Below are 13,752 nucleotides of genomic sequence, written 5' to 3' on the forward strand. Positions count from 1 at the left end.
ATGTCCTGTGTCAGTGTATAGCGCTGTCATGTTATGTCCAGTGTCAGTGTATAGCGCTGTCATGTTATGTCCTGTGTCATGTTATACCCTGTGTCAGTGTATAGCGCTGTCATGTAATGTCCTGTGTCAGTGTATAGCGCTGTCATGTTATGTCCTGTGTCATGTTATGTCCTGTGTCATGTTATGTCCTGTGTCAGTGTATAGCGCTGTCATGTAATGTCCTGTGTCAGTGTATAGCGCTGTCATGTTATGTCCTGTGTCATGTTATGTCCTGTGTCAGTGTATAGCGCTGTCATGTTATGTCCTGTGTCAGTGTATAGCGCTGTCATGTTATGTCCTGTGTCGGTGTATAGCGCTGTCATGTTATGTCCTGTGTCATGTTATGTCCTGTGTCATGTTATGTCCTGTGTCAGTGTATAGCGCTGTCATGTTATGTCCTGTGTCAGTGTATAGCGCTGTCATGTTATGTCCTGTGTCGGTGTATAGTGCTGTCATGTAATGTCCTGTCAGTATATAGTGCTGTCATGTTATGTCCTGTGTCAGTGTATACTGCTGTCATGTTATGTCCTGTGTCAGTGCTACTGGCTATATACTTTATGTCCTGTGTCATGTTATATCCTGTGTCAGTGTATAGCGCTGTCATGTAATGTCCTGTGTCAGTGTATAGTGCTGTCATGTTATGTCCTGTGTCAGTGTATAGCGCTGTCATGTTATGTCCTGTGTCATGTTATGTCCTGTGTCAGTGTATAGCGCTGTCATGTTATGTCCTGTGTCATGTTATGTCCTGTGTCATGTTATGTCCTGTGTCAGTGTATAGCGCTGTCATGTTATGTCCTGTGTCGGTGTATAGTGCTGTCATGTAATGTCCTGTCAGTATATAGTGCTGTCATGTTATGTCCTGTGTCAGTGTATACTGCTGTCATGTTATGTCCTGTGTCAGTGTATACTGCTGTCATGTTATGTCCTGTGTCAGTGCTACTGGCTGTATACTTTATCAGTGTATACTGCCGTCAAGTTATATAACCTGGCGGCACTACACACTGATACAGAGTATGTAGCCAGACGGCACAACGCACTGACACAAAGCATAACCTAATGGCATGATACACTGACACGGTCAGGTTACACTCTGTCAGTGTTACTGGCCCTTTGACAATGAGACAGGTAAATTCTGGCTCCAACTCCCAGTCAGGTCGGCCATCTCTGCCTTACCCGCCCAAGTTTACATCATGACAGGGACCCCTCTGCCAAGCTGTCTCCTAAGGTCAAATAAGAGGTCAATGTTGCAGTTCCTATTCTAACATCCCTATCACTAACTAACTTGCCCCTCCCACAGGTACCTGTAAACCCTGCATATACTATGGTGTTCAGGCCCCTATGGGTGGGTAAAGTTAAAAAAAAAACTACCACATGCAGTGCATTACAAAGTAAATACATAAACAATACTACACACTATTACATTATGTTGTAAACGCTTTGCGTACCATGGGGACCTACAGTACATGAGTACTGGTCCTATTGTAACAACTGTTTTTACCTTTATGGCTTTATATTGGGCCGCTGTAATATGTTGCCCTCTACTGAGCTTCCATTTCCCTGTCCGACACGGCAAGTTATTCCTGCTAGCAGCTAAACGGACGTGTAGCCCAGTTTTTCCATTTAAAGCAGAAATCCGGTCTACTAACCATAACATTACATCTTTTATTTACCATTGTGATGCCCTTTTACTGCTGTGTTTAGCAATGTTGTTCTTTTTCTATTCTGTAGTTGAATTCTAAAGGTGTCAGTTGCCGAAAACTTGCCTCAATGGGAAGTTAAAATGGCTGCTGCTATTTACCCTCATTAACATAACAAAGGGTGTGTTGGTAACAGCTGATGCCAGTGAAAAATGTAACCGATGAAAACCCGGCCAAAAATAAAGACTGAAAAAAATGAAAAGTTAAAATAGATCTGCACAATATCATCTATCGGGCTATGTTAAAACGTAATTTCTGGGGGTGGGGTTGCTGCTTTAAGGCCTGAACTGCGCTACTGCTCCACAGTAACCTGCCAAGGTGCTGCTGGTTCCTAATAAATCTATGCTTTGTTCACCGATTTTTCATTTCTATCTTTTCGGTCATCTAGAAGCCCAGAGGCGCCTGCTTGCTGTTTCTCCTTCTTTTTTTTTTATACCTAGGATGTTTTGTCTAATTGTCTATTAATTAAATGTGTTTTATAGAATTTCTTCTTCAGGTATGGCAGTTGTACAGCAAGTCAAAGATTATATCCAGTTTGTAGCATGACGGTGTGCATGGGGACTTGGGAGAGAGTATGCAGCTGAAAGTACATTTGTTACTACAGTAATAGTTTGTGTGAAAAGTGTCCAATGAGGAATAAGTGACATCTCCTTTTAAGTAATGACAGTACAGAGAAACTGGACTCAGGATGGGTAGCAATCAGGACACTGAAACATCCATTAATACACATATATAAATAGACACACACCTATAATTTGTATCTAATTTGTTAACCCGGGCCGTTATTTTTTGAGTGGTTCAAATGGCAGCCATTTTTATCAACCCCAAAAAACGTAGAAATACAACCCGGTGTCTCTGGGAGGCTCCAACAACTGTAGCTTTTATTTTATTTTTTGAGTATTATGGATTTTACCAATAAACCATTTGAGAAGCGCGGCACACTCTTCCGGCAGCAAAGTGGTAAGCACCAAAATACTTGTAAGAAATACATCCTAGGCTAGAAACATAATTGATACATTGTTACATATTCCTTTTCTCTTCAGCTATCTATCTATGCAAGAGAACCATGCAGAACAAAGCAAGACTGGAGCTAGCAGATTATGAAGCCGTAGGTATACCAAGATCACACTCTGTAGGAAAAAAGGGCATTGAAAGGAAAGTGACATGACTCATGTTACACAAACAAACCACTTGGCGTCTACTTGTAGCATTTCGGAATGGTAATTAGACAGGAAAAGGTCTCCCTCTGTTATTTCATACAATCTGGTTATTATTTCAAAGAATGGTCGTATTTGCACCACAACCAGTGCAATATAAATGTGTCTCAGGGAATACCAGTTTGTGCTAGGGTCTTAAAAAGCAAGAAATACAATGTAAATAGTATATGAACAACTGCTGGGGATGTTAACGTGGCATTGGCTCTGGCCATATTTTTGTTGGAATAAATGCAGCAGTTGTACAGTATACCTTTAGCGCAAGGTAATTATCTACGCTGCCTGAACGATCTGTTTTTCCATGATCAATCGCAAAGATCCTGTTTCCACGGGCATCCAATATGGCTTCAAAAGAGGAAGTGCAGTGGCTTCCTAAATAGTTGCTATAGAAACCCAAGGAAGCTTAATACATTACAACTCATTAATAAGGGCATAAAGAGTGGTGGGTGGGAGGGGAGAGATTAAAAAAATGCAGTTAGTATTATCTAATACTGCACTTCTGATTTATGTAAACAAAAACACATGTAGGATGTGGCAGGTAATTTAAACTGTGATCCCAAAAGCAGCAGTGGTCCCCTAAGTATTTCGTGATGATCCCCTTTCAGAATTCACTGCATCTCTCCTGTTTGTTTGTCTTTGCCACTAACGGCGGATATTGCAGAAAAGTAAGCAAACTTAAATATGACATAAAACCAAGCAAATACTCTTTATTACATCTGAAGATCAGTGCCGCCATTGTAAAGGCATTGACGCATTATGCAGCAATTAAAACAAAAACTAGGTATGTCTTAATTAAAATAATATAATATTCCTTCATTTCAGCTTTGACTTTATGAGTAAGTGCACCATATGAGAAGCTCAAGTACCTATGATGTTGCTTTGACTGCGCATAGAAGAGAATACATTTTTTATATCCGAAACAATTCTTTTTCTTTCCCTTGATTTACTGTTTGCCAGGAAAATTTAGCAAGACTGCAGCGAGCATTTGCAAGGAAGTGGGAATTCATCTTTATGCAAGCAGAGGCGCAAGTCAAGTAAGTGTGCCTAGTGACACGAAACCTATGGGAGTCATGGGGCAGAAATGTTAGTCATATTTCATACATAAATCATGATGATAGTGAGATATATGTCTCACTATCATCTTCAGCCCTTGTCGATCCATTGCTGGATGAAGCCTCCCCTATGATCTTTCAGATACTGGGGTTGCTAATCTCTCTCCTCCACGTTGCTCCAACACATTTTACTGAAGCGATATTGCAGGTTCTAGGAAATGTAGGTAATCCTGCAGTATTTCAATATACAGTACAGTTTTGCTTAGCTACTAGAAGATATATGGGGTTTATTTATCAAAGTGTCCTGACTGCAAAACTAGGGCAAAATTGGAGCACAAATCAGTTATTTTACAAAAGAAGTAGGAAACGGAAGGATTCTTTCCTTTGATACATCTGGTGCCATTCTTGTGGTTCCAGTTTTGCAGCCGGGAGACTCTGATAAATATAACCCACAACGTCTTTCTGTTTTAGTGCTTCTTGTTATATACATTTTAGCTTTAGTAGTAGGTATTCTAACTTAGGCCTAGGACATAGTGGAATCAGCGTCGCTGAGGCGAGCTGAGCCGCGCTGAACAGATGCACAAAGCCCCTGCATCTGTAATCAGCGCGGCTATAGTTTCTCCCTCCGCATGCGTGCTGATGCGTGCGGAGGTTGAGAAAATATGAAGAGACAGGCAAGTTTGAAAATTTGCCGCTTGGGGGAGCGGAGGAGCGGTCACGTGACCACTCCCATCCAATGGGGCTGCAGCCGGCATTTTACCTACTGTGTCGGTGTTCTGAGATAGCAGTGCCACCAGACCAGACAGAGTAGATGCAGCACAGAGGTGTGTGTGTGTGTCACTGTGTGTGTGTCACTGTGTGTGTCACTGTGTGTGTGTGTGTCACTGTGTGTGTGTGTGTCACTGTGTGTGTGTGTGTGTCACTGTGTGTGTGTGTGTGTGTGTCACTGTGTGAGTGTGTGTGTGTGTGTGTGTGTGTGTGTGTGTGTGTGTGTGTGTGTGTGTGTCACTGTGTGTGTGTGTGTGTGTGTGTCACTGTGTGTGTGTGTGTCACTATGTGTGTGTGTGTCACTGTGTGTGTGTGTGTGTGTGTCACTGTGTGTGTGTGTGTGTGTGTGTCACTGTGTGTGTGTCACTGTGTGTGTCACTGTGTGTGTGTGTGTGTGTGTGTGTGTGTGTGTGTGTGTGTGTGTGTGTGTGTGTGTGTGTGTGTGTGTGTGTGTGTGTATATTTATCAAAGTTGCACAATGTTAATAAATAATTTATTCTCACATGTCTTTTTTTTTAATTTTTAAAATATTATATAATATACACACACACATATACACACACCGGTTCCCCAGTGACACACAAACACACAGACCACTTCAAAGTGACACACACAGTTACCCAATGACACACACACACACACTGACAGCTACCAAGTGACACACACACACAGTGATACCCACCTCCCAAGCGCGCTTGCTGTCTCCTCTGCCAGGACAGCAAAAAGCTCCTGGTAGAGCGAGCAGCAGCACAAAATTCTTTACTATGTCCCAGGCCTTAGCCTTAGAAGTTTGCCAAAGTAATCATAGGATTTATTGATGTGCCGATCCCTTTCTTACTTGTCTAAGGAACTTGCTTCACATTTTTTAAACTTGATGAAATTATTTTTGTAGGCTAGAAATAGTTAAAGATGTTTCTTAGCGGTTTATTGATTTAGATAGCTTTGGCATATCTCTTACTTGCTGTAGTGTATGTAGGGCTGCAGACTAAGGGCTTAATTCAATATTATCCCACAGTGGCTGTTATCGGCCAAAAACTGGGAGTTATCGTCTGATAACGACCTTAGACTATATTAATATTACTCCCTAAATAAAGCAGAATGTCTGAGAAGGAGTATGAGTGGTTAGTGACCGTTTCTGCTCAGCTGTAAACCCAGACGAAACACCTGTGAATTTGTAGGCAGAGCTCTGGATGCAGCTGATTAGCTTGGCTGCAGCAGGGCAGACACAAAGCCTGGCCTGGAATTTCTACTCCTGTTGTGACCGAAATATAAGTATACAGTATGTATCAAAGTCTTCCGGCTGCAAAACTACACCGTATTTATTAAAGCAAAAATACTCACAGTATATTATGGGACATTATACTTTAATAAATGCGGAGTAATTTCTTTATATCAGGTTTGCAGCTGTTTTGCAGCTGGTAGATTAAAGGATTTAGCCTCATATGATTGGTACAGGTTTCAGCCTTTTCATGTGATGGAGACACAGAAGGACAGTTATTGACACATTTCCCCCCAGAATATTTAGTAAGGTGCAATACCTTTTGCTGGCAAAACGTGAAAATAATGAATGCGTTATGATGCATGCAAATGTGGGACTCTCATGCACTATTCTCTGCAGATGTCAATAAAAAAAAACTGTATCTATGCTTTGCTCCATATGCGCATAAATGAATGTACAAAAAAAATCATGTACAAAAACTTTTTTCATATTTATTCATTTTCAGAATTGACAGAAAAAAAGATAAAACTGAAAGGAAAATTCTGGACAGTCAAGAGAGAGGGTTCTGGGATGTGCACCGACCAGTGGTAAGGCTTCATGTCCACCCAGGGCAGACACTGCACAGCGGGACTGAACATATTTACCCCACGCTATAGACTGCAGATCTTTGAGGTCATACCGTATCTTTTTCTCACCAATCTTGCACTTTCAGATACTGTACCAGTGTGGGAGGGGGGGGGTGGTTTCAATTGTTTAGTTTATAAGTTTTAGGGTAGGAGGTTAGTTTTACTTTTAGGATAAGGGGTTAACTTTAGGGTAGGGGGTTATCTTTAGGGGTTTTAGCAGTTAGGGTAGGAGGTTCATTTAGGGGATTTAGCGGTTAGGGCATGAGGTTAATTTATGGGGTTTTAGTGGTTAGGGTAGGATGTAAGGTTAGTCGCTTACCTTAGCAGCCATGCGGCTGGTGACGGAGTGTTCCGGTGCCGAGATGAGGCCGCGACCAGATCTCCCTGGACCGCTACATACTGTAATGCATATTTGGGAAAGGTCAGATTTGATAGCTTTTTTTTTTTTAAAGCTTTCAAACATGCCAATTTACCACACGAACAGTTTGATCTTTATGCTGCAACAGATTTGCATTGGGCAGTGACAGGAACTCATCAGAGCAAAACGGCATATTATTACAGCGAGAGAGAAATCACAGGGCTTTCTGTGACAGACGTCAGATACTGAGATATGTTGTGACGATTGCATGTGCGCATTTGCGATGTGACGAGGACAAAATAATAAGTAGAACATTTGCAGTGTTTATAAAGTGGGAAAGACTAATAAAAGTGATTTTCAACCCATATCAAGTGCAATTGCACATGCAAAAGCGTATATAGTGCTCTGTTATTTACTGCTTATTTAACACCCCAGAAAAATAACATGCTGCAATGTAATACTGTACAATACTTAGCACTGGTGCCTACTCCCAACCATCTTTAGTTTCTTCTGATATATTTATAATTTACATACAGTAAGTGCAGATGTGAATTAATATGGGTGGTATATAAAAGTCTCCATAATAATCTATTTTGAACTTAATTTCATACGTGTTGCTTTATCTCAGAGACTTGATCTTCATCACGCTGCTCTTGCCGGATGCCGCTGGTAAGAAGTTGATACTGATGCTCTGTGATAACTGGCGTGCGTTTCTTTTGCCTTTGTCTCCGCAGCCTGGCTGTGTGAACACTACAGAAATGGACATCAGAAAGTGTCGTCGAATGAAGAATCCTCAAAAGGTCAAAAAGGTGTGTTTTACTAAACGGTCACAGAATGTATTTATTCTGTTCGCTTCGGAAGAGATGCATTTCTGGCTTCTGCAGCAACCAAAAGGTTTCGTTTTTTTCTTCTTCTCATGCACCAAATCATTAAGTGCGTAAGACGTAGTTCTGTTGCCTGTTTCTTCCGGATCACATGCATCGTCAGTACCTCTTCTAAAAGTTTTCACAGAATTATTGATGTTAAATCAATTCCGTTTTGCAATGGGTCCTAGGTGTGGCTCCCATTGGGAATTTTATAAGAGCTGTTTATAGATCATTAAAGGAGCAATCCAAGCCAGCACATTTTTTTGCAATTTTTTTTATATATATATATATATATATATGTAGCATTGAAGCAGGGTGTCCCCGGAGCTGAACCCCACTAATTTGAGCTCCGGGGACCCCCTATGCCCAGAGATACATACCTCCGTAGTAGGTGCCGGTAGCTGCTGAGCAATCAGGACTTTAAAGTTTAACGCTCCCATGTCACATGGGCCAATAGGAAGCCGCACCGATGACGTCATGGCTTCCCATTGGCCCGCATGGCCCGAGATCTTTAAACAGCGGCCTTTACGTGATCCCTGGCAGCTGAAGAGAGCTGCTACCAGCACCAACCTCCACAATCCGACAATCCCGGAATCCTATAGGCCTATTTCCCTATTCCCCCTAAAGGAACATAGTAATCCCACAGGGGGTTACATGTCTTACGTTTAGCCTTTAAAGTTGGGTGCTTAACATTAATATTTAATTTTGTGTATAAATATGTCCGTATTTTTGTTCTGTAATCCTATTCTTTTGTACTGTTGTGCTGTGTTTTATTATAACGTGTATGAAAACCCCAATAAAAATACTGCATCTGGATATAAAACTGTATCATTTACTTATAAATGTAGGTTATCATCCGTACCAACAAGTTTATTCATTTTCTGTACTCCTATTATTTATTCCAGTGTTTCACAACCACCTACACACCCATCAGAGAGAGAGAGGGAGAGGGATTTTGAATTGCATCCAAAATATTGGCACGTAGTAAACTATAACTACATTTCCGAATGCTGTTAATACCATGCCCCTGTATTCATAAATTAATAATGTAGTAATAATTAGGTATTTTATTTCAGTGTCTAACCAGTCTTGTAGCGACCTTAGTATACCTAGCTACTGGATCATAAAAATAGGTGTTACTTGTGCAAAAATAAAAAGGTTGAAAAATGCAGAGTTGTTCCCATAATCTCCTAAAATGTTTATTACCCCGTTTAATGACCTTGTTCTTCCTGCTTTCTGTTTCCTTATATATTTATTCAGTCAGTATACGGAGTGTCGGAGGATTCGCAGTCACAGAGCCCAGTACACATGGCTTCTCACGTGATTAGAAAAACGACAAAAGATGACTTGCGGAAACAGGTTGGTGCCTCAAGCCGCCTCTGTAATAAATATATTGAAAACTGTAGTTCTACACCAGGCATGCACATCTTGTAAAGCGAGAAGGGCCGAACTGCTCCAATGAAAACAGATTCGGGCCGCACGGGTAAAATCATCATCATCATATCTCCCCCAGCACCTCTCATAAATCTCTCCCAGTACCCCTCGCCATCCTCATATCTGCCCCAGCACCCCATCATCCTCATATCTCCCCCAGCACCCCTCATCATCCTCATATCTCCCCCAGCACTCATCTTCATATATCTCCCCCAGCACCCCTCATCATCATATCTCTCCCTGCACCCCTCATCATCAACCTTTGCGAGACTCACCCTCTATCTCACACCCCCATCTCTCCCCCTCACCCATACACAATACTCCCCTCCACATAACACACAATACCCCCTTGCAGACCACACACATATCCCACCCCCCTTCACCTCACCTCACTCTTCCCCCTACATCTCACATCACATCCCTGCACCTCACATCACCCCCCTGCACCTCACCTCACATCACCCCATTACACCTCACCTCCCCCCCCTGCAACTCACCTCCCCCCCTGCCCCTCACCTCTGCCCCGCACCTCTGCCCCGCACCTCACCTCACTCCCCTGCACCTCACCTCACTCACTCCCCTGCACCTCCCCCCCTCCCTGAACCTCAACTCCCCCCCCTCCCTGCACCTCACCTCCCCTCCCCCCTTGCACCTCACCCCCCCTTGCACCTCACCTCCCCTCCCGCACCTCCCCCCCTTGCACCTCACCCCCCCTTGCACCTCACCCCCCCTTGCACCTCACCCTCCATTGCACCTCACCCCCCCCCTTGCACCTCACCTCCCCCCAATGGGCGGGAGAGGAGGGGGGGCTCGAGAGGAGGGGGGTTCGCGGCTGGGAGAGGAGGGGGGGCTTGAGAGGAGAGGGGGCTCGCGGCCGGGAGAGGAGTGGGGGCTCGAGAGGAGGGGGGCTCGCGGCCGGGAGAGGAGGTGGGTCTCGAGAGGAGGGGGGTCTCGTGGCCGGGAGAGGAGGGGGGGCTCGCGGCCGGGAGAGGAGGGGGGGCTCGAGAGGAGGGGGCTCACGGGCGGGAGAGGAGGCTCGAGAGGGAGGACGGGGAAAGCCGCCGCGGGTCGCACAAGAAGTGCAGGCGGGCCGCATAAGGAGTGCAGGCGGGCCGCGTGTTGTGCAGGCCTGTTCTACACGTTTCCCAGTTCTGACCTATTAAATCAGGGATCTCGGGCAGGGGAGATATTTTGTAAGCAGGACTTGAATCGGCCCCACGACTTTAATCTATAATCTATTTTTGTTTAAGTACAGAACCAAGGAAACCCGACACCTCACTCCCTCAGTGTATATATGATTAAGAAATGTGAGTGGTGGGAAAATATCAATAAATGTTTCACCAAAAAGATGGAGATGGAGTGGATGAAAAAGCCATTTTTTAATATTTATATTAACATGATGCTCCATCACATGTATAATCTTTATTTTCTTCAAAATATAGAGATTTCCTCTTGAACTGATCCATTATTCCGTGTTGTTGTTGCATGTACTGTATATAGATTCTGAGCATACACAGCAACATTGATTTATTCCAATGAGCAGTTAAATCCATGTACAGTACTTCATATATATATATATATATATATATATATAAACATTGAAGAGACTCCAGGCGCTAGGGTTGTCAGGTGTCCAGTTTTGAACCGGACTATTCTGTATTTAGACACTCTGTCCAGTAAAAAAAATGGAGGTAATACTGGAGATGTATGCGTCCGGTATTACCTATCTGGACATAGTAACCCGACCGACTTGGGGGGCCGCGGGATTTCCCGAGCATGGAGAGAGCAGGGCTGTTGCTAGGGGGCTGGGCAGATTCCTCCATCTTGATTGGCTGCTGCTGGGTAATGCGGCCAATCAGTAGGTGTCAGGAGCTTGGGGTTGGGGCCAAGGAGAGGAGGAAACTGCATGGAGCCTGTGAAAGGGAGTGTGTGTGTGTGTGTGTGTGTGTGTGTGTGTGTGTGTGTGTGTGTGTGTGTGTGTGTGTGTGTGTGTGTGTGTGTGTGTGTGTGTGTGTGTGTGTGTGTGTGTGTGTGTGTGTGTGTCCAGCACGTCACACCTTTCACCGTTGGGTCCAGTTATTTTTGGAGAAGCCACCTGGCAACCTTATCCACATCTTTATGGAGACTACACAGCCTATTGTAGTAGCCGCGATAAGTGACTTAACGCTTGTTAAGTCCACTTTGCATGTGTAGTTATTCAGAAAGCTGTGATAGAATGTCAAAATCGCCTGTAAATGGCTTTTTTTACAAGCATTATCATTCATGCAAAAACAAACCGTGCGATAGATCAAAAAACGCTGAAACTCACATTTTTTTACAATAACTGCTATTCAAGTAGCTTCAAGATGCAAATCGCGGCTAAAAACTCCTTTTTTTTTTGCGCCACCTAAAGGGTGGTGGGATAGGCTTAGTGATTTGCATCAGGCGGAGTATAATTTATTTTTACTTCCTAGGATTGAAGCTGGGGGTCTCCAGAGCTAAACCACATGACTTTAAAGTCTGGGGACCCCCTGCTTCCCGAGGTACAGGCCCCAGTTATGGGGTGCCGGTATCTCCTGCAAGTTTAAATGTCCCGGTCATGTGAGCAGTGACGCGAGACATTTAAACTTGCAGGAGATACCGGCACCCGATATGGAGGCCTGTACCTCGGGAAGAAAGGGATTCCCGGACCTGAAAGTAACGCAGGTCAGCTCCGGAGACCCCCAGTTTCAATGTTAAAATGTAAATAAATACAGCACGATCGTCTGTAAGAGCTGTGCAGGGAGATCGCCTGTAAGATCTGTGCAGGGAGATGCAGCTCTCTTTGTGCAGGGAGATCGCCGGTAAGAGCTGTGCAGGGAGATGCAGCTCTCTCTGTGCAGGGAGATCGCCAGTAAGAGCTGTGCAGGGAGATGCAGCTCTCTCTGTGCAGGGAGATGCAGCTCTCTCTGTGCAGGGAGATGCAGCGTCTCTCTGTGCAGGGATATGCAGTTCTCTCTGTGCAGGGAGATCGCCTGTAAGAGCTGTGCAGGGAGATGCAGCTCTCTCTGTGCAGGGAGATCGCCGGTAAGAGCTGTGCAGGGAGATGCAGCTCTCTCTGTGCAGGGAGATCGCCGGTAAGAGCTGTGCAGGGAGATGCAGCTTTCTCTGTGCAGGGAGATCGCCGGTAAGAGCTGTGCAGGGAGATGCAGCTCTCTCTGTGCAGGGAGATGCAGCTCTCTCTGTGCAGGGAGATGCAGCGTCTCTCTGTGCAGGGATATGCAGTTCTCTCTGTGCAGGGAGATTGCCTGTAAGAGCTGTGCAGGGAGATGCAGCTCTCTCTGTGCAGGGAGATAGCCTGCAAGAGCTGTGCAGGGAGATGCAGCTGTCTCTGTGCAGGGAGATGCAGCGTCTCTCTGTGCAGGGAGATGCAGCTCTCTCTGTGCAGGGAGATAGCCTGCACGAGCTGTGCAGGGAGATGCAGCTGTCTCTGTGCAGGGAGATGCAGCTCTCACTTTTCATGCGATAGCACGTTATCTGCGTTATCACACCTTACAGAATAAGCCCCTATATCTGACTTTACAGTCTCCACATTTGACTTGAGCAAATAGCCAAAATAATTATAATAAAAAATAAGGATTGGATTTTTTACGTATAATTAAGCCCATACAAACACTATATGCGAGCGTACATATAGCTCATTGGGTGGCGTAAACAGTACCCTAATGTGCAGCATTTTGGGGGCTGTGATAAAAATGTGAATGAACCCTAAAGCTCAGCGCTAAGACCGTTAACATGTATTTTACAATGAATAAATGAACAACTTATAGTTAAGTGAAGGCTGCCACAGGGTCCCTGCCTAACGAATTGGGGGCTGTTTAATTTATTTTTGTTTAAAAAAAGACTCTCACAAAAAATAAATGATCACAAATTTAATGTATTCTAAGTTCATACATATTACATTTTCAAGCAGTGCCCATTATATCTTGCAAGTTTTTGTTAGTGGATCTGTTAATACAACTTCTTCTTGGATTTTCAGATTAATTTCCTGAATGTGCAAATAGACCGACATTGTTTAAAAATGTCCAAAGTAGCCGACAGGTAAGATGTTAAATATATAGATTTACTTAATCTTTTCGCAGATGTAATTTTCTGGCTTTTCAATTTCAAATCCCATGTCAGATTACTACGGAATGTTGAAGCGGAACAATGCAAAATAGCATAATTATTATGCCTGATGTAGGATCAAAACATTGACACAATAAGATTACTATTTAGCATCTGTTGTCCCAAACACCAATGACAGTAATACTGTGCATCACACTGTATGGTACCCTATTAACAGCACATCATTCAAGTAGAATAAACCTATTAGGTTTCCAACACTCTGTACACTATCATTTTTAATCAATGAAGAACTCTAATGTTGGTTCACAAAAAGATATTACAGCCGACAGGTAGTCCTTGCTATCCAACCAATGGCATATCCAACGCTTTACAATGCAACCCTATGGGCCATTT

At 43.8% G+C, this 13,752-nt stretch overlaps 1 protein-coding gene across 3 annotated transcripts in view; it reads left to right on the forward strand.

Moving 5' to 3' along the window:
* The window catches only part of RGS6 (regulator of G protein signaling 6), a 277,140-nt gene that overhangs the window by 226,059 nt on the left and 37,329 nt on the right, over positions 1-13,752 (forward strand). For all 3 annotated transcript variants that reach the window (XM_075614222.1, XM_075614223.1, XM_075614224.1), the window contains 6 exons: positions 2,780-2,844; positions 3,908-3,984; positions 6,495-6,576; positions 7,708-7,782; positions 9,100-9,198; positions 13,271-13,332. In XM_075614222.1, the coding sequence (XP_075470337.1) occupies positions 2,780-2,844; positions 3,908-3,984; positions 6,495-6,576; positions 7,708-7,782; positions 9,100-9,198; positions 13,271-13,332 (460 nt within the window). The remainder of the gene's footprint in view (positions 1-2,779; positions 2,845-3,907; positions 3,985-6,494; positions 6,577-7,707; positions 7,783-9,099; positions 9,199-13,270; positions 13,333-13,752) is intronic.

Source organism: Ascaphus truei, chromosome 9, assembly GCF_040206685.1.
Source record: "Ascaphus truei isolate aAscTru1 chromosome 9, aAscTru1.hap1, whole genome shotgun sequence".
Classification (NCBI taxonomy): domain Eukaryota; kingdom Metazoa; phylum Chordata; class Amphibia; order Anura; family Ascaphidae; genus Ascaphus; species Ascaphus truei.